The sequence below is a fragment of the Oncorhynchus kisutch genome, linkage group LG28 (assembly GCF_002021735.2).
Source record: "Oncorhynchus kisutch isolate 150728-3 linkage group LG28, Okis_V2, whole genome shotgun sequence".
In the NCBI taxonomy this organism is placed as follows: Eukaryota; Metazoa; Chordata; class Actinopteri; order Salmoniformes; family Salmonidae; genus Oncorhynchus; species Oncorhynchus kisutch.
This window is the reverse complement of record NC_034201.2, coordinates 929395-944393: the sequence shown is the minus strand read 5'-3', so window position 1 is coordinate 944393 and position 14999 is coordinate 929395. Positions and strand designations below refer to the sequence as shown.

At 42.3% G+C, this 14999-nt stretch overlaps 1 protein-coding gene across 1 annotated transcript; it reads right to left on the bottom strand.

Moving 5' to 3' along the window:
- Window positions 1–1393: 1393 nt before the first annotated feature.
- Window positions 1394–14756, bottom strand: LOC109873182 (vascular endothelial growth factor C). The gene is made up of 7 exons (XM_020464768.2): window positions 14172–14756; window positions 6016–6229; window positions 4183–4373; window positions 3856–3986; window positions 2951–3054; window positions 2413–2749; window positions 1394–1733 (listed from the first exon to the last, which is right to left on the bottom strand). Exons 1-7 carry the CDS (start codon window positions 14265–14267, stop codon window positions 1619–1621), a joined length of 1188 nt encoding a protein of 395 aa, XP_020320357.1. The 5' UTR covers window positions 14268–14756; the 3' UTR covers window positions 1394–1618.
- Window positions 14757–14999: the final 243 nt, after the last annotated feature.

Below are 14999 nucleotides of genomic sequence, written 5' to 3'. Positions count from 1 at the left end.
AGGTAGTAAGGCAACAAAATAGGAAAAATGCCATTGGGGGTGAATAATTTCGCAAGCCACTGTATCTGAGGCAATGTCAATGATGTCCATGACTGCAGTATGTAGACAACTACATAATGTTGATAATTGTGGAATGGGGAATGTGCTCCATTTTATGTTCCCTGGCCTGAAGATGGAGAACATGTTGATCATGGCCTATCAGGAGAATTTATGAAAATATTCCCACAGTCTAGTCTCCATGTTGTGTTGTAGAGGGAATGTGAAAGGGTTTTGAGATACATATAGCCTACGTACTTGCTGTACATTGCAAACATAGCTATTGTTGGTATTTATTACAAAAGTTACAGCGAGTTGCTTTGTCACTTTTCACAGATCAAAACGTTATAATTTATAACACACTGATTGTTACAAAGGGCTGGGTTTGTTCATTACATGTTTTTTTAGTGACATAAAAACACAAGTCATCTGTTACAAGTTTCTTACTCTTTTGGGAACCATTTCAGTACATTCTCATGTGCCGAATTAGTTAAATCAGTGGCTTCCAAACTGTGGGGCGGTCGGCAGAGAGGGAGGGGGCATGTCAGCTTACATTTTTGTATTAGGGGGCCCTGAGTGAAAAAAATTGGGGACTCCTCACAGCTGTATCAGTTAAATGGCTCCTCCTCACAGACATAGAAATATACTGAACAAAAATATTAAAGCAACATGCATCAATTTCAGTGATTTTACTGAGTTACCGTTCATATAAGGAAATTAGTCAATTGAAATAAATTAATTGGGTCCTAATCTAGGGGGCGCAGCCATGGGTGGGCCTGGGTGGTTATAGGCCCACCCACTTGGGAGCCATGCCCTGCCAATCAGAATGAGTTTTCCCCCACAAAAGTGCTTTATTAAAGACAGAAATAATCCTGAGTGTCATCAGCTGTCCAAGGGGTTGATCTCAGACAATCCCGCAGGTGAAGAAGCCGAATGTGGATGTCCTGGGCTGGCGTGGTTACACGTGGTCTGGGGTTGTAAGGCCGTTTGGACATACTGTAAAATTCTCTAAAACCACATTGGAAATGGCTTATGGTAGAGAAATTAACATTAAATTATCTGGCAACAACTCTGGTGGACATTCCTGCATTCAGCATGCCAATTGCACGCTTCTTCAAAACTTGAGACATCTGTGGCACTGTGTTGTGTGACAAAACTGCACATTGTAGAGTGACTTTTTATTGTCCCCAGGACAAGGTGCACCTGTGTAATGATCGTGCTGTTTAATCTGCTTCTTAATATGTGACACCTGTCAGGTGGGTGGATTATCCTGGCAAAGGAGAAATGCTCACTAAGAGGGATGTAAACAAATGTGTGTTTTTTGGGGGGGGAGAAATAAGCTTTTTGTGCAAATATAAAATTTCTGGGATCTTTTATTTCAGCTCATGAAACATGGGACCAACAGTTTACATGTTGTGTTTATATTATTGTTGAGTATAGAATACCATTTGGTCAGTGTCCTCTCTGCCACACCTTCTTCTCTATTCCGGCCCATGTGGACAATAGTTGTGGTCAGGTCATTTCTGCTCTATTTCACCATACAGTTACAGTACATTGCAGTTGGGCACCAGTGCCAGCTTTGTCAGTTCCACTCCTCTGACCTCATGTGGTTGGGTATGCACTGGCAGACGTAGTGGCTGTAGTAGAAGCCAGTTGGACAGTTCTTGTGTGGCTTTCTGCAGGGCAGCCGGTAACAGCTTGGTGGAGGGGAAGAGAAACCGATAGAACAGTTGGTTTTACGCAATGTACTGTAGCTTCAACTCAACTGTGACCCACTTGCATGACCCTGCGTGTGTAAGCGAGTTGTGTGTGTGATCTCGGACCAATCCCCATTGTCTCATTGATAAAACATGCTCTAACTCTCCGCTGTTTGGATAGAACATAAAACAATATTTTTAATCTCTCGCAAGAGGGAAATTCTGAGCTTTCTGGAAAGTCTGGTTTCTACATTCCAAAGAAATGTGGCAGGTGCCTTGCCTCGCTTATCCAGATTCATTGTAAAGGGACGTAAAACAGGATATGAATTCTCACGCTGGAGTAGTTCTGCACATTAATGTCTTGTCATTATCCGGAAGTGTGAAATGGTATTTGTATAACTATCATTACGTTTGAACAGATTCCCCTGAAATACATATTGCCAAATTAAAATAACCTGTAGCTATAGCAGGTATAGCTTTTGTACTATGTGTTCCCAAGTTGTCACACTTAGGTCAACCGCATATTATTACTTTGACCCGCATCATAGTTCTGGGAATAGTTTTCTAGAAATGGCAATGGGGATGTCCACCGGAGTCATGAGGCCTAATGAAATGTGAAGTGTTTGAACTTTCACCCTCTTCTGTTGTGCTGTCTGTGTTTTTGAGTCAATTGTTTTACCTGCAATTATGTGCGTTGAACCTCTTGCCTTGCAGAAGGCAGGTGTGAGGACTCTCCCTGCACTGGCACAGGCACGTCTCTGGGTTGAGAGGCTGACTACGGGGGCACTCTGCCCGGCACACACAGCCACACAGAGCTGGGTCCCAGCGTTGGTTGGGTGGGCAGGTCCCTGGGCCGGGCTGGTCCTCACAGAGACACTCACAGGACTCTTGGTCTAGACGCCAGCCTGGCCCACAGCTGGCCTCCGTCAGACCGTTCTGACACACACACTCACAGCTGTCCTCATCCAGGACTTTGTTGGGGCCACACAGCTCCAGCAAGGCTGACTCCAGGGGCTCTGCAACAGATGGTGGAGAGGAGAGAGGCTAGTTAGTGTCACTTCTTGACCTCTAGACAGACATGTGGTTTAGTACATTTCACTTCAATGCGGCGAGGCATTATATCATTCTCATTTACCAATGGGCTACAGTATCTCTCTGTGTTGGCAAACGGAAACGACTGTACTGGGTTTGTATGGGTACGGGCTAGTTTAACTTACCCAGCTCTCTCTCTGAGAAGGAGCTTGTGTCCATGGGAACACACAGGCAGCTGGTGGGGTCCCAGACCAGTCCTGTACTGCAGGGAACATCTGGCGGGGAACACCTGGAGAGGGAAGGAGGGACACACAGGCCAGGATCAGATCAGAGGTCTTGGCTTAGGGGGACTGCTACTCTCACAAAGCATTCCTGTGAATGGGCTGGACACCATGGGCGGTCTGTGAGAGGGAACTGAATCCCCTGGCCCTCCTCCCTGCTGGCCTTGGCCTGGCAGACAGCCTACACACAGCCGTCTGGAGCAGTTAGGCTGGACACAGAAAGACGAGGAGAGAGCAGGGGGAAACATGGCCTCTTCTCCATGGCCTCAGTTCAAAAGCAAATGCACACGCAAAGCACTTGTGACGGAATAGCTGATGGTCTAGCTCATTCACTTGCATCGTCAGATGCTGGTCCACATAAAATAGGATTAGATGGAATGGTTTAGTATCCTTGGCTTAGTCAGTCAGCTATATTATTACATTGCATTAAAACTGGACGATATTGTTTAACATGAACCAAATACTGTATTCCTTAAAGGTCCAATGCAGCCATTTTTATCTCAATATCAAATATTTTCTGTGTAACAATTAAGTACCTTACTGTGATTGTTTTCAAATTTACATTTTTTTTTCTGGGAGTGGTTACAGTTGTTGGCAAGGCTTCCGGCCCCATCGATGCGCACACATAATTTTTGTGACGTTGTCAGCCAACCCGTCTATATAAAACACAGGGAAAACCCAATTTTTTTGACTGCACTGGGCCTTTAATAATAATGAAGTGTGTGTGTGTGTGTGTGTGCACATTGTGTCTCGATCGACAGCGTCAGAGGTTACGTCTTAAAGTGGACTAGTCCTCACTACTCACTCACACGGTGAGGTGAGCTGCAGCGGCCCTCCTGATGACGGAGTGCAGCGGCCTCTTGGACAGACACTCACAGGACGTGTGGTTGACGAACGCCACCATCACCATAGAGCGGTCACGGTGAGACAACTCCACCAGCTGAGGCCACAGGGGAAAACAACATGGTGTCAATGACTAACATTCGGATTCGGCATCTATTGAATACAATGTTGTTACTAAAGCTGTTCCATTGGTACAACGCGGGTATAAGAGCGACTTGATGTAAAGTGTTACGCTGTACAGTAGCGTCATTTTAAAATGTCAAATGATATCTAGTTTGTCCTCCGCTGCTCACCGTCTTGTTGATGTAGATGTGGCTGGTGTTGGTGCAGTACAGACCCTCCTGGGGACAGCAGCCCCCACAGCGGTGCACAGACACACAGCGAGGCACGTAGAAGTGACTGGTGCTCTCCGGGTACTCCTTAGACACCTCCAGACACACCTCCCGAGGAGTACACATGGTACGCTGGATCTCCTCCAGAATGACTGGGGATGTATGGAGTGGCGTTAGCAGAGACGGGTTATCAGGGATGATATAATACAATATGCCGTTTAGCAGACGCTTTTATCCAAAGCGACCTGAGCGTGCGTACGTTTTACGTATGGGTGGTCCCAGCGGGAAACGAACCTGTGGCGTTGCAAGCACCATGCTCTACCGACTGAGCCACACAGGACCACCAAGGCCTAAAGAATAATAACTAATCATGACTCATGTCGAATAGAATCGTCAGGAACATTCTGTTATTGACCATCTTCAGCCACCCAGGTAATAATGTAGCTGCATGATTAGGCTATATTGCTGCGCTAATTGGTTGCAACCTCATCGACACCTACAAATTTGGTTGGATTTGTAAAGGGCAATTTCCTTTTGGAAAGCCCATCCCAATAACTTAACCACAGAACCACACTGCCACCCACTAAGCCACATTCTGTAAGAGTAATGTCCATGTTTTAAAAGATTGAATTCAACAAATAATTTCCTTTTTAGTGCAATTTCTGTTGTCGGATGATCACCGTAACAATGTGCAATTTGTCTCGGTAACAGAATATGAGGACAACAGACTGCAAATACTCAAAGAGAGGAGAATGAGAAAAGCTAACCCCTAATGATATTAACTTTTTAGACAACTTGGCGTCTGGCCAATAAACTTCTATTATTATTGTCTGATGGAAGGACACAATGGGTGGCTTTGACTGTTTGCCCAGCTCTTTCATCTTGGGATGTCTCTTGTAAAGTATCATTGTTTAATGTCTTCTAATTCAATCTGAAGTCCTACTTTCTGCCACTGGTCGATTGTCCAGCGTGACTGTTTGATTGGCCAGCGTGACTGTTTGATTGGCCAGCGTGACTGTTTGATTGTCCAGCGTGACTGTTTGATTGGCCAGCGTGACTGTTTGATTGGGCCGGCGTGACTGTTTGATTGGCCGGCGTGACTGTTTGATTGGCCAGCGTGACTGTTTGATTGGCCAGCGTGACTGTTTGATTGGCCAGCGTGACTGTTTGATTGGCCAGCGTGACTGTTTCCCTCATAAGACTTTTAGTCACTGGAGCTGACTGTTTGCTTAATTTTAGTCTGTGGATCTGATGTCCTTTCTTTGAATTGTTTCTGGCATCATTTCATAGAGGTTGGGGCTGGTCAATGAAAGGCAATGATCAACTGTTTTGTAATGTGCCCTTTGTACAACTTTCTCTCAATGGCATCTGGAGGTCTGTTGTGTAAATGGGTGAACTGAGGCCAGGCCACCTCCTTTCATTGTCCTTTAGGTTATAAGGGTCCACTCAGCCTTAATCAGCTCTCCAGTAGGGCCTATATCTTCTGTGATGAGCTCCTGTGATCAGGAAGCAGACACAGCTAGTTTATACTAGAGCGCAGAGAGAGAACCCTCAGTCTCTGATGAGTGAGGAGGGAAGAGTGAGGGGCCTCTTTAACTGTTAGGAAAACAAGAACAGGCTTTTCTCTCTCCTTTTTAACAACGACACACAGCTGTACTGCTCCCATCTGTGGGTTTGGGGGGGGAAGAGAAATGGGCTATCACGCTAGCAGTTCCCCCGTGTGAGATAGGCAGACAACGTTCTCTCTCAATTGGTGTTTGCTGTTGTTAGGGCCATTCGACCAAAGAGCCTTACCTTCAATGGTGCTGTCAGACTTGACCAGTGCCAGCTCCCTGGGCTTGCCCCAGGCCCAGATATCGTCTTCAGCATGGAGAGGAGGGGAGGTGCGCAAGGCTTTCCTACGTAGGCAGTGCTGCACCAGACTGTACTCTGGGTACAACAGCTCCACCAGCTCGTCCACATTGGAGACGGTGTCCAAACCACTAATACCTTCGCCAACCAGTGGGGCCTGATGAGGAATCGGAAAAATGAGCAACGAGAACATCAAATTCATATCTTTGATCTACCAAAATTCAGTTTATGTTGATCATCCACTGCTATATATTATGTAGAAAATAATATATAAAATGACACGGATGGGTATCTCAACATATAGAAAAAAACATGTTTGTAATAAAGACCATTTGATAAGTCAGAACTGTCTGTAACTAAGTTGTAATCTGTCACTACTACGATAAGAACCCTAAGGGCGTCACTGTAACATTATCACTGTCTGCCTCAGAGATCAACACCCACCAAGCAGCCTGGGTGCTACAGTGCCTTGCGAAAGTATTCGGCCCCCTTGAACTTTGCGACCTTTTGCCACATTTCAGGCTTCAAACATAAAGATATAAAACTGTATTTTTTTGTGAAGAATCATCAACAAGTGGGACACAATCATGAAGTGGAACGACATTTATTGGATATTTCAAACTTTTTTAACAAATCAAAAACTGAAAAATTGGGCGTGCAAAATTATTCAGCCCCCTTAAGTTAATACTTTGTAGCGCCACCTTTTGCTGCGATTACAGCTGTAAGTCGCTTGGGGTATGTCTCTATCAGTTTTGCACATCGAGAGACTGAAATTTTTTCCCATTCCTCCTTGCAAAACAGCTCGAGCTCAGTGAGGTTGGATGGAGAGCATTTGTGAACAGCAGTTTTCAGTTTCTTTCCACAGATTCTCGATTGGATTCAGGTCTGGACTTTGACTTGGCCATTCTAACACCTGGATATGTTTATTTTCGAACCATTCCATTGTAGATTTTGCTTTATGTTTTGGATCATTGTCTTGTTGGAAGACAAATCTCCGTCCCAGTCTCAGGTCTTTTGCAGACTCCATCAGGTTTTCTTCCAGAATGGTCCTGTATTTGGCTCCATCCATCTTCCCATCAATTTGAACCATCTTCCCTGTCCCTGCTGAAGAAAAGCAGGCCCAAACCATGATGCTGCCACCACCATGTTTGACAGTGGGGATGGTGTGTTCAGGGTAATGAGCTGTGTTGCTTTTACGCCAAACATAACGTTTTGCATTGTTGCCAAAAAGTTCCATTTTGGTTTCATCTGACCAGAGCACCTTCTTCCACATGTTTGGTGTGTCTCCCATGTGGCTTGTGGCAAACTTTAAACGACACTTTTTATGGATATATTTAAGAAATGGCTTTCTTCTTGCCACTCTTCCATAAAGGCCAGATTTGTGCAATATACGACTGATTGTTGTCCTATGGACAGAGTCTCCCACCTCATCTGTAGATCTCTGCAGTTCATCCAGAGTGATCATGGGCCTCTTGGCTGCATCTCTGATCAGTCTTCTCCTTGTATGAGCTGAAAGTTTAGAGGGACGGCCAGGTCTTGGTAGATTTGCAGTGGTCTGATACTCCTTCCATTTCAATATTATCGCTTGCACAGTGCTCCTTGGGATGTTTAAAGCTTGGGAAATCTTTTTGTATCCAAATCCGGCTTTAAACTTCTTCACAACAGTATCTCGGACCTGCCTGGTGTGTTCCTTGTTCTTCATGATGCTCTCTGCGCTTTTAACGGACCTCTGAGACTATCACAGTGCAGGTGCATTTATACGGAGACTTGATTACACACAGGTGGATTGTATTTATCATCATTAGTCATTTAGGTCAACATTGGATCATTCAGAGATCCTCACTGAACTTCTGGAGAGAGTTTGCTGCACTGAAAGTAAAGGGGCTGAATAATTTTGCACGTCCAATTTTTCTGTTTTTGATTTGTTAAAAACGTTTGAAATATCCAATAAATGTCGTTCCACTTCATGATTGTGTCCCACTTGTTGATGATTCTTCACAAAAAAATACAGTTTTATATCTTTATGTTTGAAGCCTGAAATGTGGCAAAAGGTCGCAAAGTTCAAGGGGGCTGAATACTTTCGCAAGGCACTGTACCTTGTCATTATCTCTTATGGAAACAAATGCTCTTATTTTTTCCCCCCAGGTTGGTAATGCTAGACTGTCACTTCTGTCAGGGATGGAATGGAAACTGAGCCAGTATGGAGCACTGTGTCTGTCTGAGCCCAGGGAAAACAAAGCAACGCAAGATCATATTTTTTTCCATTGAGATCAGCCAAGTTCTTTCCTAGAGATAAGGAACAAGGTTATTATGTCTGTTACAATCAAAGGTCTCCATTTTCAGATGAAAGCCTTGAGTTCACTATCAGATATTTTCAAATATACGTTATAGGTCCTTCAGAAAGTATTCACACCCCATGACTTTTTCCACATGTGGTTGTTGTCACAGCCTGAATTGTCACTGGCCTACACACAATACCCCATACTGTCAAAGTGGAATAAGTTTTTTAAAATCTAAAACATTTATTTTTTTATTTTTTTACAAGTGAATTAAAACCAAATGAAATGCTGAATAGTCTTGAGTCAATAAGTATTCAATCTCTTTGTCACGGCAAGCCTAAATAAGTCCAGGAGTAAACATGTGCTTAAGTCACATAATAAGTTGCATGGTCTCTGTGTGCAATAACGGTGTTTAACATGATTTTTGTATGACTACCTCACATACAAGTTCCTCAGTCAAGCAGTGAATTGAAAAAACACAGATTTAACCACAAAGACCAGGGAGGTTCTCCAGTGGCTTGCACAGAAGGGCATCTATTGGTAGATGGGTACAAATTTTAAAAAGCAGACATTGAATATCCCTTTGAGCATGGTGAAGTTAATAAGTACACTTTGTATGGTGTATCAATACACCCAGTCACTACAAAGATACAGGTGTCCTTCCTAACTCAGTTGGCGGAGAGGAAGGAAACCGCTCAGGAATTTCACCATGAGGCCAATGGTGACTTTAAAACAGTTACAGAGTTTTATGGCTGTGATGGGAGAAAACTGAGGATGAATCAACAACATTGTCATTACTCCACACTACTAACCTTGATGACTGAGTGAAAAGAAGGAAGCCTGTACAGAATAAAATATTTAAAAACAAACATGCATCCTGTTTGCAACAAGGTACTAAAGTAATGTTGCAAAGCAATTCACTTTTTTTGTCCTGAATACAAAGTGTTATGTTTGGGGCAAATCCAATATAACACATTACTGAGTACCACTCTCCATTTTCAAGCAGAGTGGTGGCTGCATCATGTTATGGGTATGTGTGTAATCATTAAGGACGGGAGAGCTTTAAATGGAATGGAGATAAGCACAGGCAAAATCCTAGAGGAAACCTGGTTTAGTCTGCTTTCCACCAGACACTGGGAGATGAATTCACCTTTCAGCAGAACAATAACCTAAAACACAAGGCCAAATCTACACTGGAGTTCCTTACCAAGAAGTCAGGGAATGTTGGCCGAGTTACAGTTTTGACTTAAATCTACTTGAAAATCTATGGTAAGACCTGAAAATGGTTGTCTAGCAATGATGAACAACCAATTTGACAGAGCTTGAAGAATTTTTTAAAAGAATAATGGGCAAATGTACAATCCAGGTGTGAAAGCTCTTAAAGCTACGCAAATGCTGCCAAATGTGCTTTCTACAAGGTATTGACTCAGGGGTGTGAATGCTTATGTAAATTAGATGGTTCTGTATTTAATTTTCAATACATTTGCAAAAAAATCAAACAAATACATTGTCACTTAGTCATTATGGGGTACTGTGTGTAGATGGGTGAGAATTATTATTTTTTAATACTTTTTGAATTCAGGCTGTAGCACCATTTTTTTTGTAATAAGTCATGGGGCATGCATACTTTCTGAAGGCACTGTAGCTGCTTCTAATGTTGTTTAGTATTCACATTTTGTAATAAGTCAAGGGGCATGCATACTTTCTGAAGGCACTGTAGCTGCTTCTAATGTTGTTTAGTATTCACATTTTGTAATAAGTCAAGGGGCATGCATACTTTCTGAAGGCACTGTAGCTGCTTCTAATGTTGTTTAGTATTCACATTTTGTAATAAGTCAAGGGGCATGCATACTTTCTGAAGGCACTGTAGCTGCTTCTAATGTTGTTTAGTATTCACATTTTGTAATAAGTCAAGGGGCATGCATACTTTCTGAAGGCACTGTAGCTGCTTCTAATGTTGTTTAGTATTCACATTTTGTAATAAGTCAAGGGGCATGCATACTTTCTGAAGGCACTGTAGCTGCTTCTAATGTTGTTTAGTATTCACATTTTGTAATAAGTCAAGGGGCATGCATACTTTCTGAAGGCACTGTAGCTGCTTCTAATGTTGTTTAGTATTCACATTTTGTAATAAGTCAAGGGGCATGCATACTTTCTGAAGGCACTGTAGCTGCTTCTAATGTTGTTTAGTATTCACATTTTGTAATAAGTCAAGGGGCATGCATACTTTCTGAAGGCACTGTAGCTGCTTCTAATGTTGTTTAGTATTCACATTTTGTAATAAGTCAAGGGGCATGCATACTTTCTGAAGGCACTGTAGCTGCTTCTAATGTTGTTTAGTATTCACATTTTGTAATAAGTCAAGGGGCATGCATACTTTCTGAAGGCACTGTAGCTGCTTCTAATGTTGTTTAGTATTCACATTTTGTAATAAGTCAAGGGGCATGCATACTTTCTGAAGGCACTGTAGCTGCTTCTAATGTTGTTTAGTATTCACATTTTGTAATAAGTCAAGGGGCATGCATACTTTCTGAAGGCACTGTAGCTGCTTCTAATGTTGTTTAGTATTCACATTTTGTAATAAGTCAAGGGGCATGCATACTTTCTGAAGGCACTGTAGCTGCTTCTAATGTTGTTTAGTATTCACATTTTGTAATAAGTCAAGGGGCATGCATACTTTCTGAAGGCACTGTAGCTGCTTCTAATGTTGTTTAGTATTCACATTTTGTAATAAGTCAAGGGGCATGCATACTTTCTGAAGGCACTGTAGCTGCTTCTAATGTTGTTTAGTATTCACATTTTGTAATAAGTCAAGGGGCATGCATACTTTCTGAAGGCACTGTAGCTGCTTCTAATGTTGTTTAGTATTCACATTTTGTAATAAGTCAAGGGGCATGCATACTTTCTGAAGGCACTGTAGCTGCTTCTAATGTTGTTTAGTATTCACATTTTGTAATAAGTCAAGGGGCATGCATACTTTCTGAAGGCACTGTAGCTGCTTCTAATGTTGTTTAGTATTCACATTTTGTAATAAGTCAAGGGGCATGCATACTTTCTGAAGGCACTGTAGCTGCTTCTAATGTTGTTTAGTATTCACATTTTGTAATAAGTCAAGGGGCATGCATACTTTCTGAAGGCACTGTAGCTGCTTCTAATGTTGTTTAGTATTCACATTTTGTAATAAGTCAAGGGGCATGCATACTTTCTGAAGGCACTGTAGCTGCTTCTAATGTTGTTTAGTATTCACATTTTGTAATAAGTCAAGGGGCATGCATACTTTCTGAAGGCACTGTAGCTGCTTCTAATGTTGTTTAGTATTCACATTTTGTAATAAGTCAAGGGGCATGCATACTTTCTGAAGGCACTGTAGCTGCTTCTAATGTTGTTTAGTATTCACATTTTGTAATAAGTCAAGGGGCATGCATACTTTCTGAAGGCACTGTAGCTGCTTCTAATGTTGTTTAGTATTCACATTTTGTAATAAGTCAAGGGGCATGCATACTTTCTGAAGGCACTGTAGCTGCTTCTAATGTTGTTTAGTATTCACATTTTGTAATAAGTCAAGGGGCATGCATACTTTCTGAAGGCACTGTAGCTGCTTCTAATGTTGTTTAGTATTCACATTTTGTAATAAGTCAAGGGGCATGCATACTTTCTGAAGGCACTGTAGCTGCTTCTAATGTTGTTTAGTATTCACATTTTGTAATAAGTCAAGGGGCATGCATACTTTCTGAAGGCACTGTAGCTGCTTCTAATGTTGTTTAGTATTCACATTTTGTAATAAGTCAAGGGGCATGCATACTTTCTGAAGGCACTGTAGCTGCTTCTAATGTTGTTTAGTATTCACATTTTGTAATAAGTCAAGGGGCATGCATACTTTCTGAAGGCACTGTAGCTGCTTCTAATGTTGTTTAGTATTCATATTTTGTAATAAGTCAAGGGGCATGCATACTTTCTGAAGGCACTGTAGCTGCTTCTAATGTTGTTTAGTATTCACATTTTGTAATAAGTCAAGGGGCATGCATACTTTCTGAAGGCACTGTAGCTGCTTCTAATGTTGTTTAGTATTCACATTTTGTAATAAGTCAAGGGGCATGCATACTTTCTGAAGGCACTGTAGCTGCTTCTAATGTTGTTTAGTATTCACATTTTGTAATAAGTCAAGGGGCATGCATACTTTCTGAAGGCACTGTAGCTGCTTCTAATGTTGTTTAGTATTCACATTTTGTAATAAGTCAAGGGGCATGCATACTTTCTGAAGGCACTGTAGCTGCTTCTAATGTTGTTTCGTATTCACATTTTGTAATAAGTCAAGGGGCATGCATACTTTCTGAAGGCACTGTAGCTGCTTCTAATGTTGTTTCGTATTCACATTTTGTAATACGTCAAGGGGCATGCATACTTTCTGAAGGCACTGTAGCTGCTTCTAATGTTGTTTAGTATTCACATTTTGTAATAAGTCAAGGGGCATGCATACTTTCTGAAGGCACTGTAGCTGCTTCTAATGTTGTTTAGTATTCACATTTTGTAATAAGTCAAGGGGCATGCATACTTTCTGAAGGCACTGTAGCTGCTTCTAATGTTGTTTAGTATTCACATTTTGTAATAAGTCAAGGGCATGCATACTTTCTGAAGGCACTGTAGCTGCTTCTAATGTTGTTTAGTATTCACATTTTGTAATAAGTCAAGGGGCATGCATACTTTCTGAAGGCACTGTAGCTGCTTCTAATGTTGTTTAGTATTCACATTTTGTAATACGTCAAGGGGCATGCATACTTTCTGAAGGCACTGTAGCTGCTTCTAATGTTGTTTAGTATTCACATTTTGTAATAAGTCAAGGGGCATGCATACTTTCTGAAGGCACTGTAGCTGCTTCTAATGTTGTTTAGTATTCACATTTTGTAATAAGTCAAGGGGCATGCATACTTTCTGAAGGCACTGTAGCTGCTTCTAATGTTGTTTATTATTCACATTTTGTAATAAGTCAAGGGGCATGCATACTTTCTGAAGGCACTGTAGCTGCTTCTAATGTTGTTTAGTATTCACATTTTGAACGTGGCCTTTTATGTAAGCCGCTTGTGTGATTTCGGTTCCACTGGACTTGCAAATGTCACCCCTTGTGGCTGACGGTAAGCACCTGCTCAGATCACACAACATGAGGTCATCCCCTTGGCAACATGAGATCATGGCTGACCAATAGATAAACGGTGTATACCTCCCACACGATCGATCACTCAGGGTGAGTGTTTATCATCACACACAACCCATTGTCAGTTTACCTCACAATTTAAACAAGGTAGCCAACTCAATTGTAACCATCCCTAGTCACTTTTGCTATTCAACCTCACTCGTCTCCTTTTGTCCAAATTGACAGTCCCTCTCTCTCCATTCAACCTTTTCAACGGCAGATGTCTGTCTAAAGGTATGGCCTACTACCCGCCTCAATAGTGGAAGTAGACAGGTACAACATGACTAACTCATTCACCTTTAATGATGCACAATGTAGCCACAAGGCGAGGAGGATGTTTTATTGCCCAACTAAAGACACACCCGCTGTAGTGAAAGCACTGACGAGTAACAAGGAAACCGCCTGTCTCTTTTTTTAAAAAAACTATTGTGACAACTAATTTAGTCAACAAACTGATTTAGTCAATAACAGTAGTCTATTCCCTTCACATGCTTATTTATTTCTGTACTGAAATCAGAGTTCAGAGCATAATGAAGATTCATTGGGAAAGAGCCTCGTCTGGCCAATTCTTATCCGAACCGTACAATATGACACATCATCCAAAAGCAGCAGCGTGTTGTTTAGTTACTCACCTTTGTGTCCTCCTCACCCGGGTACTCATCATAGTCATAACCATGAGTGAGATTGGTGACATTGAGAATCCAAAGGACTAAAGATAATATCCACATGGTGTGTCTGGGATGAAAGGGGGAGCGGGAGGAGGACGAGGGGGAGATGATGAAGGATCAGCTAATGCCCCACAGTTGAACTCTCATCCCACAGAGCACAAGGATCTCCTCGTTCCTTAGCCAGGAACTGACCTTGAGATAAGATGAGCCCCGTAGAGTGCCTTTCAAACACAGCATTTTCCTCCAGGAAGGATTTTCTTTCACTTCGTACAGCATGTGAGACCACTTTCATTGTTTCATTCCAACTATTTCCATCGCTACTCCCTTGAGTTTCCCTCTGAAGGCTTTGTATTTGGGATCAGATCCTTGTAGATGATCTTAATCAGAAAAGAGGTGTAGAGATTGAGAGGCCAGATTCCATAGGGGCTCCTGCAGGTCCAGATGGGGTGAGAGAGTGTAGGGTTGTGTCTGTCTCCAGTGAAGCCCGAGTACAGAGGAAGTGAGCGCAGACACATGTGACAGCAGGCAGGCTCCCTCGGCAGAGTGCCCTCCTTTCTCTCTCTCCCTTTCACTCTCTCTGTTTTGGGAGTAGCTGCAACCGCCTCTCCAGACTGGGAGTTAGTGTGTGTGTGTGAGCCTGTGTACCAGCGAGTACTGTTGTCTCTGACGCTTGGTGAGCACACTTTTTAAGGTGCTATATTTTCAATATCTACAGTATAATCTCTTATTTTCATATGCTCACTCTGTATATTTCCCTGTAACATGCTGAGGCAATGTGCTTCTCCAGAAAGG

Coding starts and splice junctions, on each gene's coding strand:
- LOC109873182 (XM_020464768.2), bottom strand. CDS start 14,267: ATGTGGATATTATCTTTAGTCCTTTGGATTCTCAATGTCACCAATCTC. Junction 4,374..6,015: donor GTCTGACAGCACCATTGAAG/GTAAGGCTCTTT, acceptor ATACATCCCCAG/TCATTCTGGAGGAGATCCAG. Junction 3,055..3,855: donor GCTGCAGCTCACCTCACCGT/GTGAGTGAGTAG, acceptor TTCCCTCTCCAG/GTGTTCCCCGCCAGATGTTC.